Genomic DNA, 13,390 nt, shown 5'->3' with positions numbered 1-13,390 from the left:
AAGCTTTAGAGACACAGTTGCTGTTTTAGGAAATGTGTGATACAATTAGACAGAATGAATTTATCTGTTTATCTTCTAACTGTTTAGAATCTAGAACAGCCATTCTCAACAGGGGCTGGGGGGCCACAGCACATATAAGTCAAAGCCTTGTTTTCTTTTCACCTCATTTAACAAATTTAAAAAAAAATTAAATTTAAATTTAGGCAATACAACACGATAACAGGCCATTTCAGCCCACGAGTCTGTGCCACCCAATTTACACCCAATTAACCTACACACCTGGTAAGTTTTGAAGGGTGGGAGGAAACCGGAGCCAGTAGGAAAACCCACGCAGACACAGTGAGAACTCCTTACAGACAGCACAGGATTCGGACCCAAGTCTCTGGCGCTGTAACCGCTACGCCAACCGTGTCACCCCCCATTTTTTATGTGGTCAATAGAGAAGTCCAGAAGAAACCAAAACTTGCCTGCTTCACTTTGTGCAGAGTCCTTGCTGGGGTTGGGGAGGGGTGGGGGTTGGGGGGGGGGGGAAATAGCCGAAGAAAGGTTGAGAATAGCTGGGATGGAGCATTATAGTTCAGGCCCTTTGGCCCCAATATTGTACCAACTGATGTAAACCTACTCCACCACTGGGTAATCCCTGTCTCACACCCGTAACTCTCTATGATAATGTTTATTGTCATGCACATAGTACATACTTGCTGCAGCTGAACAGGTATTTGTTTAAAACAAAACTATGGTGGGAAATGTAATACAACCATACAGCATAGAAAAAAAGGGCTTTGGCCCTTCTAGTCTGGGCCAAACTATTATTCTTCCTAGTCCCATTGAGCTGCCCCCAGTCCGTAACTCTCCCATCCATGCACCTGTCAAAATGTTAAAATTAAGCCCACATTCAGCTTGCAGCTCTTTCCATGCTCCCACCGCTATCTGTGAGAGGAAGTTCCCTTAAACCTCTCCCCTTTCATCCTTATCATAGAATTACAACAGTCAATGAATACATCACATCCATGATAAATATTCATTGTTTGCACAAGGCGATTGAGATTCTCTGTTAAAAATTAGCTCACCTACTATTTTCTTTGTCTGGACAAAAAAAAGAGTGACCAGACTTTTTAAGTACTGCAAACTTGGCTTTTCATGCAGTTATGAACTGCTTGAGTGATATTTCCTCCAATCCCTTGTAAACTTTGAGCCACCGGGCTGTCTGCTGCAGGACGACGTTCCCTGAGCAAACACAAACCCAATTAGTTGAGGCACGAAGGTCTGCAGATGCTGAGATTTTAGGAAAAGCAGTAACCTGCTGGAGGATCTGAGCGAGTCTTGCAGCGTCCACAGGAGGTGAAGGTATATAAACCAACACCTCAGAACTCCGCAGTTCTTCCCATGGACACCGTGTGACTTGCTGAGATCCTGCAGCATTTATGTGGCTTAATACCTTATGCTGGCTGGGGTGTGTCTGCCCTTGTTCTCGCTAACCTACCCTGAGGTACACAGAGCCAAAACAAGGAGTGAGTCGCCAACTCTACTGAGCCCATGCCATCCGAGAGTGCAGCGTTATGCGCTATTAGATCTTTAAAAAATTTAAAAACCCACGCAGACACGATGAGAATGTACAAACTCCTTACAGACAGAGTGGGATTATTTGTTTACGTGAATAGTTTTTGTGGTGGTTCTGTCTTGCCTGCAGAAAAAAAATCTCAAGTTTGTGTGTGATGTCATAAATCTTTGGACATACAGCTCAGTAACAAGCCCTATCGACCCACGAGCCTGTGTTGCCCAATTACACCCAGTTAACCTATATCTCCCCCCACCCTAGTACATTTTGAACGGTGGGAGGAAACCGGAGCCCCTGGGGAAAACCCTCGCAGACATGGGGGGAACGTACAAACTCCTTGCAGACAGCATGGGATTCGAATCTTGGTCCAGATCAGTAGTGCTGTAACAGCCTTGCACTAACCGCTATGCCAACCGTGGTGCCCCATATTTGAATTAAAAATAGATGAATACAAAAGTTAGATAATAAATATTTACACTAATCCTATTGCAAATGAGGTGTCTGCAGTAGTGCAGAGAGTCCTTTTGTGGTGTGGGATCAGTCCCTGATCAGTGCAACAACGGGAGGTTCAAGAGCCTGATGGCTGTTAGAAAGAAACTGTTCTTGAATCCAGACGTGGTGCCCTTCAGGCTTCTGTACCTTCTGTCGTGAGAAGAGATTGTGACCAAAATTCATGATTCTTTTATTGTCATGTAATAAAATAGAAACTGTTGTTACACAAACTTTTCTTGAGTAAGGCAAAAAAAGATTTGCCATGAGCGGTAATTGTCCGGCACCCCTTACAGCCAGAGAGGGTGAAGCAAAAGAGGGCCCCCCCCCCCCCCCCCAGGGTTACTGAATGTCCATGGATTCACCTTCAATGCTCCCACAGCCACACAGGTCTAGTCCAAACCATCAGCAACCCAAGCTCCAGATGCAAATTTCTTGATGCCATCAGGAAGTCTTCAGCACCCAATTCCAATAACTGGTTCCCCTTCAGCAGGTCCAGCAGCTTGGTGTGAATCTTTTGACCACCGTCACCCGCTGCCTTCATGGTTTCCTCCCCTTGAACCACTAACAGCTCGCCGCCTGCATGTCCTTCAGCCTCACCGCCACTGTGATCACTGTCCTGTGGGTAGTCTCCTCTGCTTCTCCTCAAAGGGGGTGGGGTGGTCTTCAGGGAGCTGGGAGGGCTTTCTGATGGTGTCTGCCTTCTTGAGATGTCTGCAATGGTTGGAGGTTGGAGCCCATGATGGACCTGCCTGTGTCTGCATTCCTGGGCAGACTGACACCAGCCTGTTCCCCCTGACTATGAGACTGTTTCTACCCATGGTTGTTGCCTTCTTCCAGCAGCTCATTGTGTGAGAGGGGGATGGAAGCTGAAACTCGCCTTTTAAAAGTCGCCTGGAAGGACTGTTACGTGCATGGCTGTGGACTGAGGTGGAGAGAGGGATTTGTCAGAGCAGCTCTCTCTCTCTTGAGCTTCTGCACATATAATACAACAAAAGCCAGCATTGTTAAAGCCTATAACAGACTGGTTCTACCCCACAGTGCGTGGTGGACAAATAGAATGATTGAGTCCTGCTATTTGTGAAGGTGGGGGAAGGGAGAGCACCAACCTTTGCTGCATTCCTGCATTCCACCCTCCCAACATTGCCCTAATCCCTACAAACCAGGAACATTATCTGTGGGAAGGGCTCAACTTCAACGTTAATGACTATAGAGCAGTAGCTCGCGACCTTTTCCTTTCCACTCTATACTAACCACAAAGCACCTATAGCATAGGTTGGAGTAGCAGTTACTGCACCAGCGATTAGGACTTGGGTTTGAATCCCGTGCTGTCTATAAGGAGTTTGTACGTTTTCCCCGGGGGGTCCGGTTTCCTCCCACTGTTCAAAATGTACCGGGGGTGTAGGTTAATTGAGTGCATGGACTCATGACGGAGCTGTCAATGTAAATGCTCAAAAGTGCTTCATAGAAATCCGATTTAAAAATTCAGAAGGGTTTAATTAGCAACAATTAATACGTTCAGTGATTTCTGACAAAAATATGAACAGGAAAGAGAACTTCAGATTCCTTTACCTCTAGAGACACGGGAGAATATTCTCCAATGAGTTAACACTTCAATGTGTGCTCGACACTCTCTGATACAGTTTAAGGTTGTTCATAGAGCCCGTATGTCCCAGGCCAAGCTCGCTCGCATCAACCCAATCTGTGACAGATGTCACTCTGAGGTGGCTTCCCCGACACGCACATTTTGGTCCTGCCCTGCCCCGAAAAAAAATATTGGGAAGATGTATTTGATATTATTTCAGCAGTTTTGCTCATTGACCTACAACCTCATCCTATGACTGCACGTTTTGGACGGCCAGTTTTGGACTCTGGCCACTGATCTGCTTCAGCTCGTCGTGTGATTGGATTTGTTACTGATATTAGCCAGGAGATTCGTTCTAGTCAAATGGAAAGACCCCGAAACACCCATTACCTTTCAATGGTTTTCCCAAACTAGAGCATGTTGCTGTTTAGAAAAAAATCAGAAGTTGGTTCTGTTGACCCTTTGGTTAAATTTGAGGAAACGTGGAGGCCATTTATTCAACATTTTCATACGATGTTGGGCAATCCTTTCCAACATTGGTTTTCTGTGAATGTAGAGGAGTGGAATTAACCGCACAATCATTGTTTAACGGCTGAAACACGGGAGCCCAACTTTTGTTTTTTTCCCTTGTTAGAGGGATATTTTTGTAATAACATTTGATTCCTTTTCATGTTTGACCTTTGAAAGATTGGGAGACTCAATTTCCATATGTTGCTTGATGTTTGTACACGTTGGTCGCTGTTAATCCAATCCCCATCTCTTTGTATCATTCTTATGTTTCTTAATCTGAAACGTCATAAAAATATTGAAAAGAAATACAATTCAGGCAACAACAGAAGGGATATTCAGGCAGATGAACAAAATACTTGGTTAAGGGGCTTTAACCGAGGGGTCAGGGCTTGTGGGAGTATTCAGGGCCCAGAGAGCAAAAGGCATGAGTTGTTGGTAGTGGACTGTACATTTGGTGGTGTGGAGGAGGCCAGAATTAGAGGGATGATAGCTCATGGATTTACAGGGCTAGAGGAGATTATATTGAGGGGTAGGGGTTAGACTGTGGTGGGATTTATAAATGGTAGGGGTGCTCAAGCCAGTTCAGGTTTGTTGTCACGGGCACCAAAGCAAAGCAAAAAAGTTTGATTTGTGAGCATTCCAGCTCATCAACTTGTACGCAGTACAACAATGAAAACCGAGTGCAGAAGGTTCAGTTAGTACAGAGCTAGGGTGAGGGTTGTTCAGGAGCCCGACAACAGTGGGAAATAAATTAATCTGGAGGTGCTTGATCTCAGCCTCGCTGATCTTTTTCCCTGGTTGGAAATTGTGAATGCACCACAAAACCCCTCCCATCTCTCTGACAATCCGCTGCCGGCCTGATGAGCCAAGTGGATTTGACAGGAGACTGGCGATGTGTTTTGTTTGGCCTCCTCTGTGCGGAGGAAGGCGCAGCAAGGGATTTGGCATCTCCGTGCTGGGGAACTCTGCTGAGAGAAAGGATCACTTTCAAAACCTCTCTGCTCTTGTCCCCTCAGAGCCCCGACGAGGAGAATGACCCGTCAGAGCAGAAGTTGAACCAGAGAGAGGACACCACTACCCAGCAGAACACAATACTGAATGAGTCCATCACGTCAGACACAAGCAGCCCGTATGCAGTAAGCTCATTCCATGTTTTTACCTGTCCGATTTTCTGATTTAATAATTTGATGTGCTAAGTATTGTACTGCAGTTAGTTAATAAATCATTGGATTTCTCAAACCAGGGTTTCTCTAAAATTGATCTTACTCTCCTATTATCCCCATTTTCTCTAATATCCAGAAATGCATTAGAACCATAGAAAATTACAGCACGGAAACAGGCCCTTCAGTCCTTCTAGTCTGTGCCAAACTTATTCTGCCTTGTCCCACTGATCTGCACCCAGTCCATACCCCTTCATCCATGTTCCCATCCAAATGTTTCTTAAAATAAAAATTGAGCCCGCATTCATGACTTCAGCTGGCAGCTTGTTCCACACCCCCACCCCTCTCTGCATGAAGAAGTTCCCCCTAATGTTTCCCTTAAACCTCCCCTTTCACCCTTAACCTATGTCCTCTAGTTCTTGTCTCATCCCAATTCTTCTCTAAATTCTGGTCTCGGGATGGTGGTTCCATGTTCTGGCCCCAGAAACTAACCAACTTAGTATTTCCCCCTGTTTGAACCCGGCCTTCGTCCAAAATTTCAGCTTCTCCAGTGCCTTGCATGTCTCGGTGCCTTTGCTTCACTGGCAGTCTCACTGCAGGTGGCCGTCAGCCTATTGAAACTATGCCTAGCACTTTGAATCAGCCCTCCCCCTCCCACCCCCACGGACCTGCGACTCTTTTCAAGTGTAAAAGCACGGAGGTCTGCAGACACCATGGTTGAAGTAAAAATACAATGCTGAATAAACTCTTTATGTAGCAAAGTAAAAGATACATTACCAATATTTCGGGCTTGAGCCCTTCATCAAGGTACAAAAAAAATGTCAGCCGGCACCCAAACAGAAAATGTTTTGCCAAATTACTGTTGAGCATGTTTGTATCATTTTGTACTTTTATGTTATTTTATAATTGCCTCTTTAATTCTCCATCATACTCCCGCTCGTAATCTCGCTGTCTATTGTTAGATTGCATACGTGATATCACATGTAGCCCTGAGATTCTTTTTTTATGCTCCATGTACATGCCTGGATAGCACACAAGGCAAAGCTTTTCACTGCCACTTACCTGGCTCTTTCTGTCATGCTTCTATGGTTCACCAAACCCTGATTGGCCCTCTCCCACACCCATTCTCCTTCCCTGACTGGCCCCCTTCCACTCTCCTTCTCTGACTGGCCCCCTTCTACTCTCCCTCCCCGACTGGCCCCCTCCCCCTCCCACTGTCCCTCCCCGACTGGCCCCCTCCCACTCTCCCTCCCCAACTGGTCCCCTCCCACTCCCACTCTCCCTCCTCGACTGTCCCTTCCCTCTCTCCCTCCTCGACTGGCCCCACTCCCACTCTGTCCTCATTGCTGTCTCCCCTCTGTACTCTCACTCCTGACTGCTCTTTCTCACTGGTTACTTGGCCCGCTGAGTCTTTTGATCGCATAGGTTTTGATCCCATAGGTTTTTTGCACTGCCGATAAGAAGAAATTCTACTTGGTCCATAGGAAAAAGAATCTCAGGCTTGTATGAGATGTCATGTATAGTATGTACTCAGAATTAATCTGAACTTTGTACCTGACAAGATCACAGCAGCAGAAGTAGGCGAATCAGCCCATCGAGTCTGTTCTGCCATTCTATGATGAGCTGATCCATACTTTAATGCAACCCCATTCCCCGGCCTTTTTCCCGTAACCTTTTGATCCCCTAACCTGTCAATCTCTGCCTTAAATACCCCCAACGACCTCGCTTCCACAGCCGCCTGTGGCAACAAATTCCACCAACTTGCGACCCTCTGACAGAAGAAACTTTTCCGCATCTTTTTTAAATTAACGCCCTTTTACCCTGAAGTTGTGCCCTCTTGTCCTGGACTCCCCGACCATGGGAAACATCCTTGCCACATCTACTCTGTCCAGACCTTTCAGCATTCAAAGAGCCTCTGAGGTTCCCCCCCCCCCTCATCCTTCTCTACCCAATGAGTACAGTTCAAGAGCTGACATGTGGCAATGTAGGGAAGAGTGGTTGGGTGTGTCGTTTAATACTGTTCACTAAATAGTTAAGCAGTCATTTGTTTCCATATTAATTCTTCCATTTCTTTATCATAATTTGTTGCCTTGTTTCACCAATGTGTCTGGGATATTTTGTCATCCCTGAAGTTGGGCAGAAAATATTTGTTTCATTACTCTGCCATTTCCTGATTCCCACTATGAATTCTCCCGTCTCTGCCTCAAGGGACTTGTATTTATCCTTGATTACCTCTTCCTTTTACATCTCACTAAAGCTCTTTTAATCAGCTTTTATATTTCTGCATTGAAGAAACCTTCTCTCTGATAACTTTAGAATGTTTCTTTTTCCTTCTAATTGCACCTGAAATCTATTTCTGTGCTGTCAGCAAAAGTCAATATCTGACAAAGAAGACCATTTGTTCCATTGTGTCTCTGCCAGCCCTTCATGAACCTATAACCTCAATTCTACCACTCAACCGTACACTAGACCAGCCATGCTCAGCAGAGGTCATATGACTCCCCCGGGGGCCTCAGCATATTGGGGGGGGGGGGGTCATGGACTGAAATCAAAAAATATATTTTTGTTTTTCATGTAGTCGGGAGGAGAGGGGGGGAATTAAAAAACAACTGAACATGACTGCTTCACAGCAAAGGGACCCCATAACTTTGAGCAGGGGACCATGGCCAAAGAAAGGTTGAGAATGGCTGGTCCAGGGGACAATTACCCCATCGACCTTCACGTCTTGGAGATGAGGGATCTTCCATACTGGCATAGAGATCATGCGAACTCCACACTGACAGCACCGGGGTTTCGCATTGAACCCAGTTAGTTGGAGCTGGGAAGCAACATCCCCAACCACTGTACTTCATAAATGCTTCATGTTTCAACATTCCTTTATTGTCAAGGACATCAAAACGTTTCCCCGGTTTGCTCTCTAAAGGCGCACGAAGAGGCGTCACTGGTCCAATGTCCCTATCGAGACAGGGAAGGAGAGTAAAAGGGGGTCCCTGCAGAGACATTGAGTGTCCGTCGATCAGATTTCAGAACATAAGAAATAGGAGCAGGAGCCGGCCGTCCAGCCCGTCGAGTCTGCTCCGCCATTCAGTAAGATCATGGCTGATCTTTTCCCCAGATCCCTTCATTCCTTTCTTATGTAAAAATCTACCTAACTGAACTTTAAATATGTTTAATGAAGTCGCCTCAACCACTTTCCTGATTCACTACTCTCGAGGTCAGAGTTTGTATATGATATCCCTGAGATTCCTTTTCCTGTGGGTGGCAGAATTACCACTTATTGGTAGTGCAAGAAAATCCTGCATACAGTGTAATCACAGCTGTCACAGATGGCGGTGCTGCTGGGGAGCCACTGTGGCGGCAGCACTCCTGCTTGTGCAGACCCGCGGGGAGCTAGATCCCATGGGATCTAGCTGCCCAGTTGACTGCCATCTGCTGTTCCCCGTTGAGGGAGTCAGCAATGGTTTTATTTGAAATCCCGTGACTGCGAGTCTGCGCCCAAGATGGCGGCGCCTATTGATTGTCAGCAGCCGTGAGGGGCTGCAGACTCTGAGAAAGCTGAGGACTGGAGCAGGGGCCCAAGAGGATGAGAAGATCACCCCTGTCTTAGGAGAAACGTAAGAGACGACCCACGGGACTGTAACCATGGAGGCGGACCAGTGAGGGGTCTCTGCGGCTGAGGAACACACACAGGTTGTGGGCTGCTGGCGACTGTAGTCAAGGGACTCACACCGGGCTACAGACTGCTGGTGACTGGCTGAAGGGGTACCAGGTATCGGAAACAGGATGCGAGAGGCTCTGAAGACTTCCTGATTGTGTCGGAGGTTTGGATCTGGAGCTCAGGCTGCCAATGGTTTGGACTGAAGGCTGTGAGGCTACAGAGGCTGGAGGCGAATCCACGGACACTCAGTAACTGTGAGGGGACTCTCTTATACTTCTCTTTCTCTGACTGTAAGGGACGCCGGGCAATTTCTGCTGATGGTGAATCTTTGTTCTCCCTTATGGTGACTGAAGGAAATTTTGTATCATATCCCATTTTCTGTTTTATAACACAATGATAAAAGAAGTTGGAATCTAAATTTCCCTGCAGATCTCTGCTCTCCCTTGCTCGTTTGTGGTTTCAGCTTCTTGTTGCCAGTCCAACTGACCTCAATCAAATTTGGAGAATCAACCAGGAAAGTTGCAGCTTGAGTGAACTTTAACAGAAGTTTTGGGGGATGACACAGGCATGGATCTGGGGCACTCTCATAGGGTTAAAAGAAATCACCCAGCTTGTGTCTGGAATGTAAGGAATTGATATTGTACACAGATTCTGGTCAGTAAATGAATCAGAAGCCATCTCCTGCTTGGCCTCCCCTGCTTGGCCTCCCAAGAGCTTTGTGATTTCTCCTTGAGCACAGGCCAGCAGAGAAGAATTGAGGCCAAATGACAGAGCGACGCGAGTGCACACGCTGATTCTAATAGGCAGCTCGAAGAAAAGGAATGTTTTAGATTCAAAGTTCCATTATTGTCATGCCCTAATGTGCAGAATGCAATCATGTACAAATCCGTACATGAATTTTCCTGCCATAGGAGGTGTCCCCCAACTATAAGAGGAAGGGAGATTCCTTTCAGAGACGCTGAGTGTCTGTGGATTCGCCATGCTCCTGCAACATCTGTAGCTGCATGGCTTCCTGCCTGTTCCAGCTGTGACCCTGAGCCTCTGGTTCCTTCGGGAGCCCCGCTCATTATCGGCACCCTCACAGATCCTGGTCCCGATCCCCGGTCTCCAGCAGAGGTGTAAGTGTTGCAGCCCATGAGCCCCTCACCTGTCCTTTGCCATGGTCTCCCACTGTTGTCTCGCAGGATTCTCCTTGGCTTGGAGGGATGCTGTTCTCTCACTCTGGTGCACTGTTTCCCCTGGAGCCCAACACCCCTTGTGGGGCACTGCCAAGCACATGAGCCACCAACTTGGGCACGGATCTCCAAGGCTATCAAAATGTTTAAAACAAGACGGGCCCCTTTATTTGGGTGTTTAAACCTGTCCAGGGTGGTTGGCATCACGACCAGGCAGTCAGACCCTGAGGAGGATCACCCTGTCTCCCCTCTCCTTGATCCACTCAAGTGGCAGCACTGTGGTTGCCCTAGCTCATAAACCCTGACATTTCCCTGGCTTAATCCAGAATTGGACATGTTCTCACTGACCTGACTGTTCACACCCTCCCCTGACCCCCACTCACTTACTGTTCACCCCTCCTGACCCCTACTCACTAACCTTTCACCCCAACTCACTAACCTTTCACCCCTAACTGACCCCCTGATCCCCCACTCACTGACTGACCATTCACCCCTACCAGACCCCCTATTTTCCCCCACTGATCATTCACCCCTACCTGACCCTCCATTCACTAATCATTGTCCCTAACTGAGCCCCCCCGATCCCCCACTCATTAACCGTTCACCCCTACCTGATTCCCCAGCTCACTGACCATTCACATGAGATGACCCCAACTCACTGACTATTCTCCTGAGATGACCCCCAACTCACTGACCATTCACATGAGATGACCCAACTCACTGACCATTCACCTGAGATGACCCAACTCACTGACCATTCACCTGAGATGACCCAATTCACTGACCATTCACCTGAGATGACCCCAACTCACTGACTATTCTCCTGAGATGACCCCAACTCATTGACCATTCACATGAGATGACCCAACTCACTGACCATTCACCTGAGATGACCCAACTCACTGACCATTCACCTGAGATGACCCAATTCACTGACCATTCACCTGAGATGACCCCAACTCACTGACTATTCTCCTGAGATGACCCCAACTCATTGACCATTCACATGAGATGACCCCAACTCATTGACCATTCACCTGAGATGACCCCAACTCACTGACTATTCTCCTGAGATGACCCCAACTCATTGACCATTCACATGAGATGACCCCAACTCACTGACTATTCACCTGAGATGACCCAACTCACTGACCATTCACCTGAGATGACCCAACTCACTGACCATTCACCCGTACCTGATTTGTTTCAGCCTCTTTAATCCCTCGGTGACCTTGCACTGTCCCAGTTAAACCTTGCACAAACTCTATGCAACTTGATCTACAGTATTTGTTTCCACTTCCTTTGCCCCATCGTGCTTTCGACTGCCGGGACCATGAGCTCTGGGGTCCCTTTCCCAAGCCATGCATCCATGTTGATGCCAACAGTCACATCAGCATTAAATGCACAACCCTCTTCCTGATCCATACAGCCATGGAAAGAACAGAAAAGAAGGTGGAGTATGTGGTCAATGGTTGGAGTCTTGGTCAAGTGGGGGTACAGAGGGACCTTTGGGTCCAGGTTCATAGATCCCACAAGGTGACCGTGCAAGTTGATTAGACAGTTAAGAGGCTTTTGGTGTGTTGGTCTTCATCAGTCAGAGAATTGAGATCAAGAGCCAAGAGGTAATGTTGGAGCTCTATAAACCTCTGGTTTGATCTCTCTTGGAATATTGTGTTCATATCTGGTCATCTCATTACTTGAAGGATGTGGAAGCTTCAGAGACAGTTCAGGGGAGATTTAGCAAGATATTGCTGATTTGGGTGGCACGGTTGGTGTAACGGTTGGCACAACGGCGATCAGGACTGGAGTTCGAATCCCGTGCTGTCTATAATTTCTCCCTGTACCTGCATGGGTTTTCCCCAGGGGCTCTGGTTTCCTCTCACTGTTCAAATTGTACCAGGAGTGTAGTTTAATTAGGTGTAAGTTGGGCAGCACGGACTTGTGGCCCGAAATGAACTAAGGCTTTGGAGCGACAGAGGCTGAGAGATGACTTGATATAGGTATATAAGATTATGAGAGGCAGGAATATGGTGGGCAGTCAGCACATATTTCCCAGGGAGGACATCTGTTTAAGGTGAGTGGAGGAAAATTCAGGGGTCACTTCATGGGTTCTCTTCTTACACAGAGAGTGGTGGGTGCCTGGAATGCATTGCCAAGGGGTGGTGTGGAGGCTGGGACAGGCACATGGATGCAAGAAAAATAGAGGGTTTTGGGTGTGAGGTCAGGAAGGGCTAGATTGATGTGGACTGTTTATGTAGGTTAGCACAACATTGTGGGCTGAAGGGACTGAGCTCCATGTTAATTTACAGATGATATGATTAAAGGCTCAAATGTTCCTTTTATTGTCATGTAACGTTCATGATATGATAAACCAACGTTCGTCAGAGTCTTGATGAAGATTGTCCGGAGCCCCTAGCAGCAGGAGGAAGAGAAGCAAAGAAAGCCCCCTCCCCTCCCCAGAGTCACTCAGTGTCTGTGGATTCACTTGCAGAACTTCTGCATCCTCACGGACTCCTGTTCAAATCATCGGCGATCCAAACCTGATACGATCAGGAAGCCTTCAGCAATGAAAATCCAGCTGAAGGTCAATTAGCACCAAGTAGGGGCAACTTGAGAGCACTGTTGTGGGGTTCATTCAGGAGCCCGACGGATGCGGGGAAGAAACTGTCTTTAATGTGCGTGTTTTCTCACTCTTGAGCCTTCTCCTGGATAGGAGGGGGAAGGGATTGTGTCCATACTGTCATGCATCCTTCAGTGTGTCGGCTGCCTGAGTCTCAATAAAATGCATATGCTCAAAGATGACCATTCTTTTTTTCCCTCACAAGATCACGAGAAATAGGAGCAGAAGTGGCCTATTCAGCCCATCGAGTCTGCTCCATCATTCTCTCATGAGCTGATCCATCCTCCCACTCAGCCTCACAAGCCAACCTTCTCTCATAATCCTCGATGCCCTGACGGATCAAATACCTGTCAATCTCTGCCTCAAATACACTGATACTGCTCGACCTCCTGCAGATGGTTTTTTTTAGTGGTGATAAACTCGGTGAGAGTAAAAGCCAGTGGGCTTTTTATTTCTGGTGGTACACAGCTTTCACCATCGAATTTCCATGCCAATCTTCAGTCTGAACAGCTTTGGTTGACTTTCAAATCATACAGCCCTCACCCCTTTGTGATTGCTGGTTCCTTTCATCCCTGTCTGACCATTCTCTGGCAGAAGAAAGCACTTGCTCAAGCTCGCCTTCTGACTTCTGTGGA

General features: G+C 47.2%; 1 protein-coding gene across 2 annotated transcripts in view; it reads left to right on the top strand.

The window, feature by feature from the left end:
* pawr (PRKC, apoptosis, WT1, regulator) overlaps positions 1–13,390 on the top strand; it is a 106,986-nt gene that overhangs the window by 70,718 nt on the left and 22,878 nt on the right. Inside the window, exon 3 of one of the 2 annotated variants that reach the window (XM_069904367.1) lies at positions 5,159–5,278. The exons of the other annotated variant lie outside the window; for it this stretch is intronic. Coding sequence (XP_069760468.1) covers positions 5,159–5,278 — 120 coding nt within the window. The remainder of the gene's footprint in view (positions 1–5,158; positions 5,279–13,390) is intronic. 2 annotated transcript variants of the gene reach the window in all.

Source organism: Narcine bancroftii, chromosome 11 (assembly GCF_036971445.1).
Source record: "Narcine bancroftii isolate sNarBan1 chromosome 11, sNarBan1.hap1, whole genome shotgun sequence".
In the NCBI taxonomy this organism is placed as follows: domain Eukaryota; kingdom Metazoa; phylum Chordata; class Chondrichthyes; order Torpediniformes; family Narcinidae; genus Narcine; species Narcine bancroftii.
Note: the sequence above shows the minus strand (reverse complement) of the source record. Positions and strands in the feature narration are given on the sequence as shown.